The sequence below is a fragment of the Lynx rufus genome, unplaced genomic scaffold, assembly GCF_022079265.1.
Source record: "Lynx rufus isolate CCGP_SWC_20201006 ecotype Redwood Valley unplaced genomic scaffold, mLynRuf1.p SCAF_20, whole genome shotgun sequence".
Lineage (NCBI taxonomy): Eukaryota > Metazoa > Chordata > Mammalia > Carnivora > Felidae > Lynx > Lynx rufus.
Window position 1 is genome coordinate 13,439,016 of NW_025814835.1, and position 14,772 is coordinate 13,453,787.

Consider the following 14,772-nt stretch of genomic DNA (forward strand, 5'->3'; position numbering starts at 1 on the left):
ACCAACTGAGCTACACAGGTGCACCTTGTGTTATATTTATTGAGTAAAAAAGTAAAAGAATAAGACAATGGATTGGGGAAAACAAGAATACAACACAAGTAATGTGGATGAAGAATATATTTGACATTGGCATTCAACTACAGAACAAAGAAACCCACAGAGACAACCACACAAATTCCTCACCCATCATCCCAATCATAAGGCTTCCGCCTAAGGTTAATGATACTGTAAAAAAAAAAAAAAAGAAAGAAAGCCATACATCCAATGGAAGGAAGCATCAATCAGGGATGAAGCAACACATGTTCTGGCTTGCTCCAGCTCAAGGGGAAATATACATTAGATAATGTATGAAATCATAAGAAGGGCCCAGGTTGAAATAAAATAGAACATACAGAGCCTGTGAACTAGAGAGTGCTAGAGAGCCTGTTGGGTACTACACATTCATGGTTCTCTTCCCAGAATGTTTGTAGTCGGGGTAGATGAATCATTTGTTTTTGAATCTGCATGGCCTCATTTGTTTTACCTGTCAACATTGCTGGGTGGAGGAAATCTTGAACTAGAAATGGAGGAGCTCAGTCCCCGATTTGCAGGTTCTGGCTGGTTTTCTATCAATTATAGAGCATGGACTTGCATTTTCTCTCTGCCTCTGACTGCCATATTAAAGGGTCATTCTCACTGGTGCAAGAGTGAAGAGTCCAGAGCTCCTGATTTTAACATAATTCCCAGTTTCTTATAGGCTTCCATCTACTGTAGTTCACTGGACTGTCAGAAAGCTCTCGCCTCCCTGTATGATCTGACTCTCTGACACTCTGAACGGAGGAGGTAAATGAAATATATGAACCCAACAACATTGCCAGCAGGGTTCTTTCTGTCTTTATCCCACCAAAACTACTCTGCTTGTGAAGACTAAACTGCCTTGGGGGGAAAGTGCCAATACCTGTCCTCACTTCCTATGAGTTGTACTGGGGGAGTTTAATTCAGTCTTCAAATGGCTACAGAAAGGAAAAAACTGATAAGAAAGACAGGGGCTAGGGGCACCCGAGTGGCTCAGTCAGTTAAACATAGGGCTCTTGATTCTGGCTGAGGTCATGATCTCATGGTCATGAGATGGGGCCCGGCATTGGACTCTGAGCTGACAGCGCAGAGCCTCCCTGAGATTCTGTCTCTCTCTCTCCCTCTCTCTGCCCCTCCCTCACTTTCACTCTCTCTTTCAAAAATAAATAAACATTAAAAAAAAAAAAGAAAGAAAGACAGAGGCTAGGAGACAGCAGCAAGGACAAAGTAGAGATGGATGTCTGGAACTTAAATTGGCACAGCTCTTATGTTTCTGAACCCCAGGGGAGGCAGTAGTGGGAGGGAACAAAGCAGACTGACACATGGGTGGCATGATACAGGGAGCCCTTGACTAGGCTTTCCATCCAGCTCTTAACCTGTAGTCAGCAGAAATGTCTTCCAAATTTGATGATCCATTGGCTGTCACTCCCAGGTTTTAGAGCTGTTGTAAGCCTTCATCTTTTGTGTATGCCTCATATGTAAGCATGGTGGAAAGGTGGGAAAGATTTCCTGGCACAAGATATATCTTTCCTACATAATTGAGATGAATTGTTAGTTCTGTAGATTGTGTATTTCTATATTTTTGGATGAAAAAAATTTTCAAGTTAGGTCTCTGTCACTAAAAAAGTCAGCTGGCACATAACATGTTGCACGTATTTTAACTAATGACAAAGTGCTTTATTTACTAAGAAGAGACATTTTAATCAATCGAAGATTAGTAAAGAATATATTTACTGATATACAGAAAAGTTTAAGAATCTCACTCTTTCTCATTTTTGTAAATAGTTACATTTTCCCTTTGTGATTAAAATTCTGAGAAACCCCAATACAAATGAGAAGATGTGTTTATCAAGGGAAAGAATAAAAACGTAAGCAATGCCAGACAGTGCCAAACCTTCATGGGGGCCATAGTTATCCAACTCAGTATCCAGCAGTGATACCAGATCAGGCCTAGAGTCATCAAAACATCAACCCCAAAAGGAACCACAGAAGAGACTTTGTATCTGATTATCTGACATAAACTTGACCCAGGAGACGTGCGTTCCGTGGAAAGGACTTGGAGGAGCCACCACACACTGTCTCACATAACCAATGAGGAATTTGTATACCACAGACAACCTTGGGCAATGAAAAGACTGCATGGACAACATGGAACTAGTTGTTCACAGCACAAAGAAACCATTAATGTAGATGAGAAGTGGGGAGAGGGGGCCCGCATGACAGCAGGCGAAGTTAGCCTGCCTTCCCCTACAAAAACTGATACAGCCACACTTATCCAACACAGTGGCAACTGGGAAGAGGGAGCCATAGGGCAGGGCAGGGAAACGGAGCTCTAATGACTGTCCAGGTCTTTGAGTTAGGCGTTGTTAGTAGTCATTCCAGAGCATTCTGCTAAGGCCAAGAATAAGAATTCCCACAGACGTATCAGGGGATTAAGGTCCCGGGTCCTGGACCCTTGAACACTCAGGCATCAGGCTTTCAGTAGACTAGAGCCTGATACGAAGCCAAGGGCCTTCCTGACAAAGGTTTCCACATGCATCATTCCCAGACCCAGGCCTGCTCTCAGGTTGTAACCAGGCATGAGGTCTCCAGGAAGAAACAGGTCTATTTCCAGGTGGCCAGACTACAGAGATAGGGGGACGGGGAGTCCAGCAGTCAGCAGTAAGGGCAGTGCTCCCCTCCCCCACCTTGCATGCTGAGTATTTAGGGTTAACTACAGAGGAGAATTCTCTGAGGAAGGGGGTGAAGAAGACACAGAGGACAGTGCTTCATGACAATGGCCTAGGAGACTCGATAAGGAAAGCCGGGACTAATTTTTAAATGCACTGTGGTTCTCCTGGGTCAACGTCAGATTCACAAAACAAACACCATCCTCCTGCACAGAATGAGTGCTGGTCAGGGCAGGCTTATGTCTTGAGCTCCCACTTAAATCCACCCCAGGCCCCACTTTCTGCCAGATGAGAAGCACCTCACAGGGCATCTTCCAGGCAGTAGAAGAAGATGGACAAGAAAGAGGCAGGGCATCTTGCCCAGCGACCGGCCATGGTTTTAATAGCCATAGAAATAGAGCTGAGCTTCCAAAACACATTCCACTTAAACATTTCTTCTTGCCACGCATGTTAAAGTGGTTTCTGAGTTTGTCATCTCCTAGAAGTGGTCTAATGATTTGGACTTTCAGAATTCCTTCATAACGAGGTAGGGAACTTAAAGTCAGTACCATCCCCATTATGTTGACCTGCCCGTGACAGAGGGTGAATTATATTCTTGAAAGCTTAGCATGGGGAAAGGTTAGGGAGGGAGCAAGGGCCTTTGATACTAATGCACATAGTTAAAAGTCAGCTACAGGGTGAAAGAAGGATCAGGACACACACGAGCCAGTGGCTGGAGGAAGAGAGCATGGAGCTGTGATAGGATTCCATCAGCTTTGGATATTAGCAAGAACACAAATGCACACATTTCGCCAGGGGAAGACTATACTGCCATTTTCTTCCAGGTCCCAGGCACTAGACAGCATGCTCCTTTCAAGGAGAGCAGACCCTGCCATAGAAGAGAATGGTTTGGGTTTTGTTGTGTCTGATGAAAAAGAGAAAAGGGTGATTGGCATTAAACGTCACCCAGGATGGTATGGACCTTTCCATGCTGGCAGCCCCACTGGCGGCTACTGCCTGGGTGCCATTTTCATCCACCTCCAGAAAGGTTTTATGGACAACTTTTGACAGGTACAAATTGGGACTTGGAGAGATGCCAGTAAGATCAGCCTTCCTTTTCTCGAAGATATCCGTGATGCCCATGCCCTGTAGAATAGAATTCAGATCGTAGCTGTCTTCTAGGGTGAACTGTGGGAAGGAGACGGCTACTGGTTTTTCTGACATATTTTCCGAGCTGCTCCAGGCCATTATTTTTTCATGGGTGATGTTCCTTTCAAGCTACAAGAGGGAGAAGATAATGTTCAGGGTCAGATTATAAGCCTGAAAAGGATGCCCCAATTACTTCAAGGGCTTGAGTCTATTTCAACAGCCAGTAGCAATCTTCGAGTTTCTTTCCTAAGCCTCAAAATACTCCTGTTTCATTTAAATTCCTCCAAGCAAGTCTCTTTCCTCTTTAGAAGTCACAAGACAGTTTGAGTTCTTTGTCTTCTTGTGTCTAAGGCCCTTGCTCCCTCCCTAACCTTTCCCCACACTAAGCTTTCTCTCCTCTGGTGTCTGACAGACTGGTGTCTGGGTGCCGAAGCCCAGCAAAGCTCAGTTGACCAAGTTGGGTGCCAAGCCTTGACATTGTGAAGTTCAACCCCCTCTTCTATAAAACGGAAATAATGCCGTTAGGCTCTTGCAAGGACTGAACAAGATAATGTATGTAAAGGAATTAACATAGTGCTGGCACACAATAAATTTTGAATAATGGCTATTATTGCAGTCACTCTCCAGGTATTTCTCTCTCACTTTCTCTCTCCCTCTGTCTCCTTCTCTCCCACATGGAACAATATGTAGCCAGGCTTCCCCACCTCACAAGCAATCTATTCTGGTATCAGTATCTCCTCTCTGTCAAGGCACATGCACCCAAAAACAGAGTTCAGCTAAAGGGTCGTTCCGTGAGCCATAGCAAAATAGTCTGAGCAAGAGACCAGAAGTCAGGTAATTCATAGAAAAGGATTCATAGGTCCGGAGATTGTAGAAGACTATGAGATTGGAGAGGAAAGTCTTAGCCAACCTTTTTGGTATTTGTTCTTTTCTAAACACCAGAGGAAGACCTATCTCCACGAATTCAGATTCTTATATATTCTTTGGTATCTCTGAGAGCCAAGGTGCCATCCTTCCTCAGGACAGTAAATGGTAACTTGGGCCGCTCTCCAAAGATCTACAATGAAATATTTCGTAGACACTTGAAAGTGAAGACTTACCTCTTCCAGGCCCTTCAAGTTATCTTCAGAGAAAGCCGGCAGCAGGACAAACATGCTGAGCGCCCCCTTGGTATACCTTATTTCAAGGATCTGTACCTTCAGCTCCTCTATGAAGCCAATCCTAAATAGGCCCTTTTGATTCATCATCCTCACGGTCTTCTTTTCATTCTGTAGTGGACAAGATGGCAAGTCACGGGACTGCCAGAGTAGCTCACAGACTCACACGGCCCCATCACCCCTGAAAACAGGGCTCCATTACGATGAGAAGGGTCTTCACCAGAGGCCCTGAGCCACACCAGTGATCCAACCTAAACAGTCTTCTCCCCACTGATCAGTCAGCCCTTCCTTTACCAACACTTTTTCCCCCTTGGTTTTAATAGGCTTTTCAGCTGCCAAGCCCACCTGTTGGTAAACTGTCTATCCAGGCATCTACCTACAGTCCAGCCAGTGGAAACAAGCCCCACCAGCTTTCTACCTTCCCTGCCTGCACCACCCAGTCTCTTGGCCTCATCTTGCCCTTTCTGGCCTGTGTGACCCACCCAGTTGGAGCCTTGGTTAAATGATAACCATCTAAATGCTAAGTAACAACACTTGTTCCATAGGCTTCCATCAGACAGAAAGGCACCATCCCAAACACCTTGTGGACATGCGGGGTCATCAGTCTACAGATGAGGATGTACAGTGCCTGCTAACAGGTGACAGGCTGGAGTCTGATCCTTCCCTTTACTCCATTCTACAGTCTGGTGGCTTGGAACGTGGGTTTTTGAGACAAATACTCACAGATGTGAATGCTAATGCATGAATTTAGCTAAGTAACCTAACCCTTGCATTCTTCCCCATCCCCCATTTCTCCTAGAATGAGAAAAATAATAATACCCACTTTCGTAATGTCGTTTTTGGGAAACAAATGAAGTAGTGAGTGGAAAATGCTCAGCACAGTGAGTGGAAAATGCTCATCTTGGCACCAAGATGTTCAACAACTTCAGGTACTGATTTTTGCTAATAACAAAGTATTCTTATTATATTGTATGCTGCAACCCACAGACCTGAAGTTTTCAAGTTGAGAGTACATACTGAAATCATAATTTCTTAGTGGCAATTATGAGCAGAATATATAGAAAACCGTGTGTTCCAATATCATACCTCATTTAGAGAGAAAGGTGCATCCACTGTGTTTTCACAGTCAAAATATTTTTCCCATTTGGCCTTGAAGTAAACAGCATTCACCAGAACCAGCACAGTTGCGCTGTTAATAGTATCCTTGCTGAAGAGTTCCTTGATTTTACCTTAAAAAAAAAAAGGTTCCAGAGAATATCCAGCATTTGAATTGTGTCAGAGGGATTCACATAGACAGATTATTCTTAATGCCACTTAACATCCTCAAGGATAGAGCATGTCTGATTCAAGAACGAACCCAAGAAAACTACACCATTCATCGTCCCAGAGCGGGCAGAGGTGAGGGTGGGAGTTATAGGGAAGGAACTGTCACTCAACCCAAGGAGGGACCCATTCTAAAGCACTGAGTCTGCTTTGATTCACTGAATCATTGTGGTTGGAACTTGCCATCAGCTATCCTATGCCATGATATACTTTTCAGAGTAGACCCTGCCACCTGATTATATTATAACCTCCTGGAGAAACAGAACTATTGTGGAAACTTCCTGTCTTAAGCACTCATCACAGCAGAGTGTATATATATGTTTAAATATAAACAAAAATGCATGTAAATGTGCTAGACCAGGACATAAAACCTATTTGGTAGGGGCTTTCGCGTGTGCTGTTTCATTCCATCCCACGTCAACCACGAGAAGTGGGTATTGTTATCCCTTCTTATAGAGGAATAAACCACAGCCAGCAAGAGGTGAGGCTACACAGCCAAAAATAAGCAAGGTCAGCTGAGATCAGTCCTGGGGCCTTCTGGCTCTAGGCTCCTTCCACAGTAGCACAGCCCTGAGGCAGACTGGAACATCCCAGGCTGTCAAGCAATCATCCATTTTCAGTGCCCATCCCATTCCACCTCCAAGTACCAAACCATCAGTTATTTGAATGCATGCTGAGTCCTTAAAGATGAGTAGAGCTTTTTACTGCAAGACTTCCACTTAAACCCCATAATAATAGATTACGTTGACATCACCTACACTTACAATATTCCAGAAGAGTTGGCTAACCAGGAAAAAGTAGATAGTCATGCCTTAATACGAACTTTTTTAGTGAACACACTTTCCTCTTGGCAACTGAGTGGAACCTTGAAGGAATGGGAATTTTTGTGGCATGCGGACCAAGTGAGAGGAAATAATTTTGGAGTTTGGGTGCTTCTCCCAAGAAAAGGCTGGACAGGGGATTTTCACATTAAAAAATTATTCTGGGGGCACCTGGGTGGCTCAGTCAGTTAAGTGTCTGGCTCTTGATTTTGGCTCAAGTCATGATCTCACGGTTGGTTGGGTTTGGGCTTAGTGCTGACAGTGCAAAGTCTGCTTGGGATTCTCTCTCTCTCTCTCTCTCTTTCAAAATAAATAAACTTTAAAAACTTATTCCAGGGGCTCCTGGGTGGCTCAGTCGGTTAAGTGTTTGTCTTCAGCTCAGGTCATGATCTCATGGTTTGTGGGTTCCAGCCCCACCTTGGGCTCTGTGCTGACAGCTCAGAGCCTGGAGCCTGCTTCTGATTGTGTGTCTCCCTCTCTCTCTGCCCTTCCCTCGCTCTCACTCTGTCTCTCTCTCTCTCAAAAATAAATAAACATTTAAAAAAAATTTTTTTAAACTTACTCCATTTTACATTGAATCCATAGTTTCACTATTCATCACTAGCTCTAAACCCCCTTCACCCAGAAAACACCTATGTACTTAGTGAAGCGTTGATAAAAATTGAGATTTTATCATTTCCATTTCCCTCTGAATAACTAGATTCTCTTCACAATCTTTCTACTAAACTTTTTTTTTAATGGAAACAGTTAACATCCTGCTGGCATGTGCTTGCCTGAAAAGATTTTACCTTTTATGATGGAGCAAAGAAGCATCAGTAAGTAACATAGCATCTAAGCATTTGACTCTTTGCACCTGCAAAACAGGCTTTGAACGTGGCCCATGTTTGTGAGCATCTGGCCTTGACAGACTAGCCATCTGAGAAACCAGGCTGACTTTTCTCCTTTTAAATGGAAAGGAATACCAGCTATAATGTGTTTGGTCTTTCTTACCTTGGCACTGAGATTCAACCCAAAAGTTAATCTGTTGTCTGGACTTTTCGGTGTCTTTCCGGAAATCAACACTTTCAATGGTTGTGTGGTAAAATTGAATCACGCCATCTAAGTATTCCTGTTAAATTGAAATAAAGGGAAATAGTGCAATGAAATCAGATAACTGTGCTAACAGTTAGGAGTGAGGCAGTCAGGAGAAGCCTAACCAGAGAGATGTGCCCAGTCATTTAAACAAGATGTGTGTCGTCTCTAGCTGTCCCCACTCTTAATTAGCCAGTGGCATTTCACTCATTGTGGTGACAATTTAGGATACAGAGTGCTTGTTCATGAAGCAGTCCACAGTTACAAGGGCACAAGCCTTTCCTACCAGATACCCTTTACCTTGGACATCCCATTTGTGGAGATGTTGCAACATGAATATCAAGTAACTTGAGAGACTTAGCTATATAACATTCCTCTATTTTTAAGAATTAAAACCTTACTTACTAGTTAGAGTTTCTGGGATGATAAAAGCCTTTTGGAAATCAGATGATGCTTACACAACATTGTAAATGTAATCAAGGTTACCAGATTGTATACTTAAAAATGGTTAAGGAACGCCTGAGTGTCTCAGTCGGTTAAGCATCCGATTCTTGATTTTGGCTCAGGTCATGATCTCATGGTTGGTGAATTTGAACCCCGCATGGGGTCTGTGCTGACAGTGCAGAGCATGCTTGAGATTCTTTCTCTCTCTCTCTCTCTCTCTGCCTCTTCCTGCTCTCTCTCTCTCTCAAAATAAATATTTTTTAAGAATGGTTAAAATAGCAATTTTTATGTTATATTTTACCACAATTTTTTAAAAGTTATAAGGTAATATACCAAAACCACTGGTGTGTACATTTTTAATAGGTGGATTATATGATATGTGAATTTATACCTCAATACAGCTAGTTTAAAAGAAAAATCAGTATATAAAATCTCATTTCCATTGTAAGAAAACATACTTATTTTGGCTAAAGTGTGCTCAGCCTGCCCCCTTACGAGGCCAGCCTAGCCAACTGTATCACACATTTGCCTGTGGTCACACCCCTCAAGTTTATTGCTAAGTCTGTGGCTCCTTCCAGTGGTGACAGAGGAAATTGAAGCCAGGACTCAGAGGTATATTGATCTACATACACACTGCTTAGCCAGGGAGACAAGCCAAGCACCTTTTTGGATCCAAATGCAGTCTCCTTCTGCTACATCATTTTGCTGATAGGTGCATACAATTATATCGAGGGGTGTCCTGATCGTGGTATGAAAGGTGATTTTAGAGAAGTGTTGGTGAGGGTTGGGGAGGGGCCGGAAGAGGACCTACCAAGTGTATCTACTAGGCATCTTCACGGGGAAAGACAGTCACAAGAAGGAAGGCCATTACCAAAAAGCTCCAAAAGCTATTAGTTACATGACCCTCTTTCCGCCCACCAGCACTGGCCTCATAAACTGCTCAAGTTGAAAACTGGGAGGAGGGCAATGGAAGGTGTGGGAGAGAAAGAGGTGGGCCCCAGACAGCCCATCAGTCCACGGCGCATCCTCCTGACAGAGAGGACTGTGTTCCAGATGGCAGATGAGTAATCCAGCTACTCACTGATTTTTTTAATTAGTATGCTATATGATAGTTTTAATCACCAGCCATACCGAACTCACCGGACAGATGGGGAATTCCTGCTCTCCGTAAAGCCTGTTGGCAATGCTTAGGGTGTAATCAACTCTGATCCTGTCTAACTTGGAGAGAAGCTGCCCGAAGTAGCAACTGAGCAGTCCACTCTCGTCATTGGAAGACTCAGCCTAACAAAAGAAGAAAAAAATGTGGTTTCGTCAGGGGGATGAAATGCCACTAAGGCACGTCATCATTTCACTTTGTTATCATGTGGGGGAGCAATCTGAGAGGAAGAGAGGCCAGGAAGTGGTCCCAAGAGACGATCATGGCTCCCACTTGCTATCAAGGTCATCCAGGAACAATACATCTGGGGACTCAGCAGTGCACACTACACTTGAGATCAGTGCACATTACTTTTCTTTATATTCAAAAAGATACAAGAAAAAGACCATCTTCTCTCCACCCACTTCTTAAACTTTCTAAGGTATGAGGATGGATAACCTGGAGAATATCTTTCCCACTCCTGCTGTGAGACAACCAGTAAAAGCTTTGCGTGTCAGGAGATTTCAGCATGAAACACAAGAGGCAAAAGTAGAGAAAGAGGGTAAGACTCCCACAGCGGATCCACGCCCCTTACCACCCTTCATCTTCAACCATGCTCCATCCTGGGGACCTGTGGCCTGTACAACTAGGTGCGTAATGGGGTTCTGATCTAATCGTCTTTCTCATGAGCAGAAGATACCAGATCCTACTCTTGAGAAAACTGGCTGATAGCCAACAACATCTGAGATACATAATCAGAAAGGAACTGGAGGTCATATGGGGTTATTGCTATTGTTGCTGATGGTGATGGCCACAACGTAATGTTTGGGAATAAGAAACCATTGCCAAATATAGCACAGCCAGAATGAGTGGTTCAGAAGAAGAGGGGAAGGGGTCTGTGGTGGCTCACCTGCAAAGTCAGAGACCCCCTTGTTTCCTTCTGCCCCTCCAGAGAGCCATCAGCGAGTTCTTCTGGGTTTTTCCTTTTCAGACAGGGATCAGGTTCCTTTGTTTCACTCTGGGAAAACTCATTGAAGTGTAGCACCTGCATGATGGCGATTACGGGGTCTTTCAGACAGTACGAACAGCAGGAAGTCTGAATAGCTTCAGCAACATTTTTACAGTGTCACAGGGATGATGATTACGTAGTCAAACAACAATAGTTTAAAGAATAGTGGATGTTTTACTTGGCTGTGGAATGGAAGGAAAGGAAACTGCATGCTATCTCCTGGGTCTGCATTTAAGAGTGAAAGTAACCAGGGGCACCCAGGTGGCTCAGTCAGTTAAGCATCCAACTCTCGATTTTGGCTCAGGTCATGATCTCACAGTTCATGAGTTTGAGCCCCATGTCAGGCTCTGGGCTGAGAGCACAGAGCCCTCTTGGGAGTCTCTCTCTGCCCTCACACCTCCTCCCCACCAATCGTGCTCTCTGTCTCTCTGTCTCTCTGTCAAAATAAACAAAAATTTCAAAAAAAAAAAAAAAAAGGGGTGCCTGGGTGATTCAGCTGGTTAAGTGTCCAACTCTTGATTTCAGCTCAGGTCATGATCTCAAGGTTCATGGGTCTGAGCCCCACATCGGGCTCTGCTCTGGCAGTGCGGAGCCTGCTTGGGATTCTCTCTCTCTCTCCTTCTCTCTCTGCCCCTCCCCTGATCTCTCTCTCAAAATAAATAAATAAATAAACTTTTAAAAGATTTAAAAAAAATTTTTAAAAAGAATGAATGTAACCAAACTAAATGAATTTGGAGGTATCCATGAGACCACGTGTGGCTATTGAGCCAGTCAGACTGTTAGTGTAAAATACACATTGGATTTTTGAAGACTTAGCATGAAAAAAAAAAAGTAAAAGATCTCATTTAAAGTTTTAATTCATTACATGTTGATAAGATATTTTGGATGCATCGGATTAAATAAAATCAAATACATTATGAAAATTAGTTGCACCTATTTCTTTTTACTTTCTTAGTATGGCTATTAAAACTTTTTAAATTATATATGGGATTTGAATTATATTTTTGTTAGCACTGATCTAGACCTTCCTACCAATCAAGCAAGTGAGGACAGCAAAAAACAAGTTACCCAGAGCAGGGCAGAAAGGCAGGAGACAAATGCATGCCTTGCCCTCCCCAGGACACTTTTGCTGAGCAGGGTGAAACCCAAGGGCCTGGAGAAAGAACATCTGAAACTGAACGTGGAGGGTGCCAACCACACTCTAAAGCTAAGTTTTGCTGATGGCATAATATTCCAAATCAAAGTAAACGCATAAAGCAGGATGAGCTCAGACACATTCTACCTTAATCCAAGAATTCAGCTCCTCCGTATGGGCCTGGGTTCCCATATAACCTGTGTGTTGGATGCTAGATCCAGGGAAGTTATAAGACCCACCTCAGGAGCCTATAGTTTATCTGGGGAGTTGTTCTTGTCACTTTCATTCATTCACTCTACAAATTTATATTGGATGGCTACTATAAGCCAAGTACTGTTCTAGGATAAAGATCTTCACCATCTGGGAGATCATATTCTAGAGGAGGAAGCATATGAAAAGTAATACACATAGTAATGATTATTGTATGCAGTATGTTAGAAGATGAGAAGTGCCAAGTAGGGGGAAAGTAGCTAAGGTAAGAGGGAATTTTACAGGGTTGGGGGCCAGTCTGCAGCATTAGACTGCTGGTCTAGTCAAGCAAGGTAGGCCTGGTTGAGAAGGTAAACTCTGATCAAAGACTTGAAGGAGAAAGCAAATTATAGATCAGTTATCTGGGGTGGGGGAGTGGGGGGAGGAGAGCCAGCAGGCAAAGGGAACGGAGCAAAAGCCCTAAGACATGAATAGGCACGGCTTACCCAAGGACTCTGAATGACAGTGTGGCTGGAGGAGTGGGGAGGGACAGGATGAGAGAGGGAGTCACCTGGTTGTCTGGATTCAGGTACCAGACCTTCATGGGCCACTGTAAGGACTCCAGCTTCTATCATTAGTGAAATCAGAAGTCCGGGTTTTGAGCACATGAGAAACAGGATCTGATTGAGGTTTTCAAAGGATCCTTCTGGCAGCTGGGTTGAGAACAGACCATCAGCAGAAACAAGGAAGCCCATGAGGAAGTTGTATCCATAAGGGATGGTGGTGGTCAGACCTCAGGGAGACAGTGGGGAGTGCCTGCGTTCTGGTTGTGTATAGAGAGGAAAGCCTCTTGGAATTTGATGACAAGTGAGAGAGAAAGAGAGGAGTCAAGGAGGATGCCATGATCTTTAGCCTCCAGATTTGTAACTGGGGCTTACTAAATATTTATTTATGGAAAGAAAGAAAACACGTACATACATTAAAAAATATTGCTAGCAGTGGGGCACTTGGGTGGCTCGTCCCACTCTTGATCTCCGGTTACGATCTCATTGTTTGTGAGTTCGAGCCCCACATTGGGCTCTACGCTGATGGCACAGAGCGTGCTTGGGATTCTGTCTCTCCCTCTCTCTCTATCCCTTCCCGGTTTGTGGTCTCTCTCTCTCTCTCTCTTCCTCTAAATTTAAAAAAATATATATTGCTAGCAGTATTGGTATGGATAACTATGGAGAGAAAGTGGGACAGACATGCAGACAGATAGAAACGGAGAAGATGAATAAGAACGGCTATCAGACTGTGGAGGCTGGAGAAGTGTCATACCGGAGGCAGAGGTTTAATTGAGCCTTGAAGAGAACGCAAGGCAGGGTGTAAATGAAAGCTCTGGGGCAGACCAGGCTCCCCACTCAAGCCCCAGGCTCGGGAACAGCTTGGCTTGCCAAGGAGGAACTAGGGTATGACCCTGGGAGTGGACCTAGAGATACTGGATCCTCACCTGGTCTATCTGCTGTGCACTGTCACTTCTGGCTCCCAAGCGGACCATGCCAAGGGCAGCCGAGAGGCTCAGAGGACAGAAGAAGAAGTTTTTATGGTGATCATCTTTGCTTATCTCCTGGAAAAGATCAAAGCCAAATTTGGTGTTTGCTGCAACCAGAGAATCCATCCTGAAATTGACGATAGTCTAAAACCAAAGACAAAACAAAACAGAGAAAGAGAACATGATGATTAGAGGAAAACAAATAAACAGTTCTCATTTTAAATACACGTGATACAGTAATATACAATGATTCAATATGTTATTAAAAGCCAGAAAACTAAGGTCACCGTCATCCTGGTACATAGATATTGATGTCCATACTGCTATTGATACAGAAAGAAGTCTGTTTTCATTTAGGGATGCGAATTAGTTTCCTAGAGCTACCGTAACAAATTATCACAAACCAGGTGGCTTAAGCAACAGGAATTTATCCTGTCTTCATTCTGGAGACCAGAGGTCCAAAATCAAGGTGTTGGGAGCATCACTTCATTCTGGAGGCTGTCAGGAAAAAGGTTTCCTGCCTCTCTCCCAACTTCTAGTGGTTGCCAGCAACCCTCAGCGTTCCTTGGTTTATAGAGGTATCACTTATCTCCGCCTCCAACTTCATACAGTGTTCTTCCCTGTGTCTTCTGTGTGAGTCTAAATGTCCCCTTTCTTGTAAGGACACCAGTCATTGGATGAGGGCCCACACTAACCCAGTATGACCTCATCTTAACTTGATTACATTTGCAAAGACCCTGTTTCCCAAGAAGAGTACATTCACAGGTACCAGTGATAAGGACTTAAACCAATCTTTGGGGGACACAATTCTACCCACTTTGTGGTAGAACTTCCTTTATTCAGGTAAGACAAATTTACAGGCAACCGTGTCCTCAAAGTCAAGTTTGCAATCAAGAAAACTTCATTCCACCTCCTTCTCCACAGGCTATTCCCGGTTCTGCTTCAGTCTTCTGCCTGTGCTCTCCCCTCAGCATGCTAGGATTGAGGAATGCCCAGCAAATGGTCATGGGCCATGTCCTTGGTCACCTCACATCCTTCTGACTCACTCCACATGCAGCCTGTAGGACTTGAGGTGCTCCTGTCAGTCATTGATATTGTTCAAGAGA

General features: G+C 43.9%; 1 protein-coding gene across 1 annotated transcript; it reads right to left on the bottom strand.

Annotated features, from left to right (window-relative positions):
• Positions 1-3,575: 3,575 nt before the first annotated feature.
• SERPINB12 (serpin family B member 12) lies at positions 3,576-13,792 on the bottom strand. The gene is made up of 7 exons (XM_047086173.1): positions 13,625-13,792; positions 10,713-10,847; positions 9,808-9,948; positions 8,143-8,260; positions 6,095-6,237; positions 4,952-5,119; positions 3,576-3,980 (listed from the first exon to the last, which is right to left on the bottom strand). The coding sequence occupies exons 1-7, from the start codon at positions 13,790-13,792 to the stop codon at positions 3,576-3,578; spliced, it is 1,278 nt and encodes a 425-aa protein (XP_046942129.1).
• Positions 13,793-14,772: the final 980 nt, after the last annotated feature.

Excerpts from the sequence above, each read along its gene's own strand:
- SERPINB12 (XM_047086173.1), bottom strand. The coding sequence starts at position 13,792 with ATGGATTCTCTGGTTGCAGCAAACACCAAATTTGGCTTTGATCTTTTC. Across the intron at positions 9,949-10,712 it reads GGGGGTCTCTGACTTTGCAG|GCTGAGTCTTCCAATGACGA; the intron begins GTGAGCCACCAC and ends TTCTTTTGTTAG. Across the intron at positions 8,261-9,807 it reads AGGAATTCCCCATCTGTCCG|GAATACTTAGATGGCGTGAT; the intron begins GTGAGTTCGGTA and ends TCAATTTAACAG.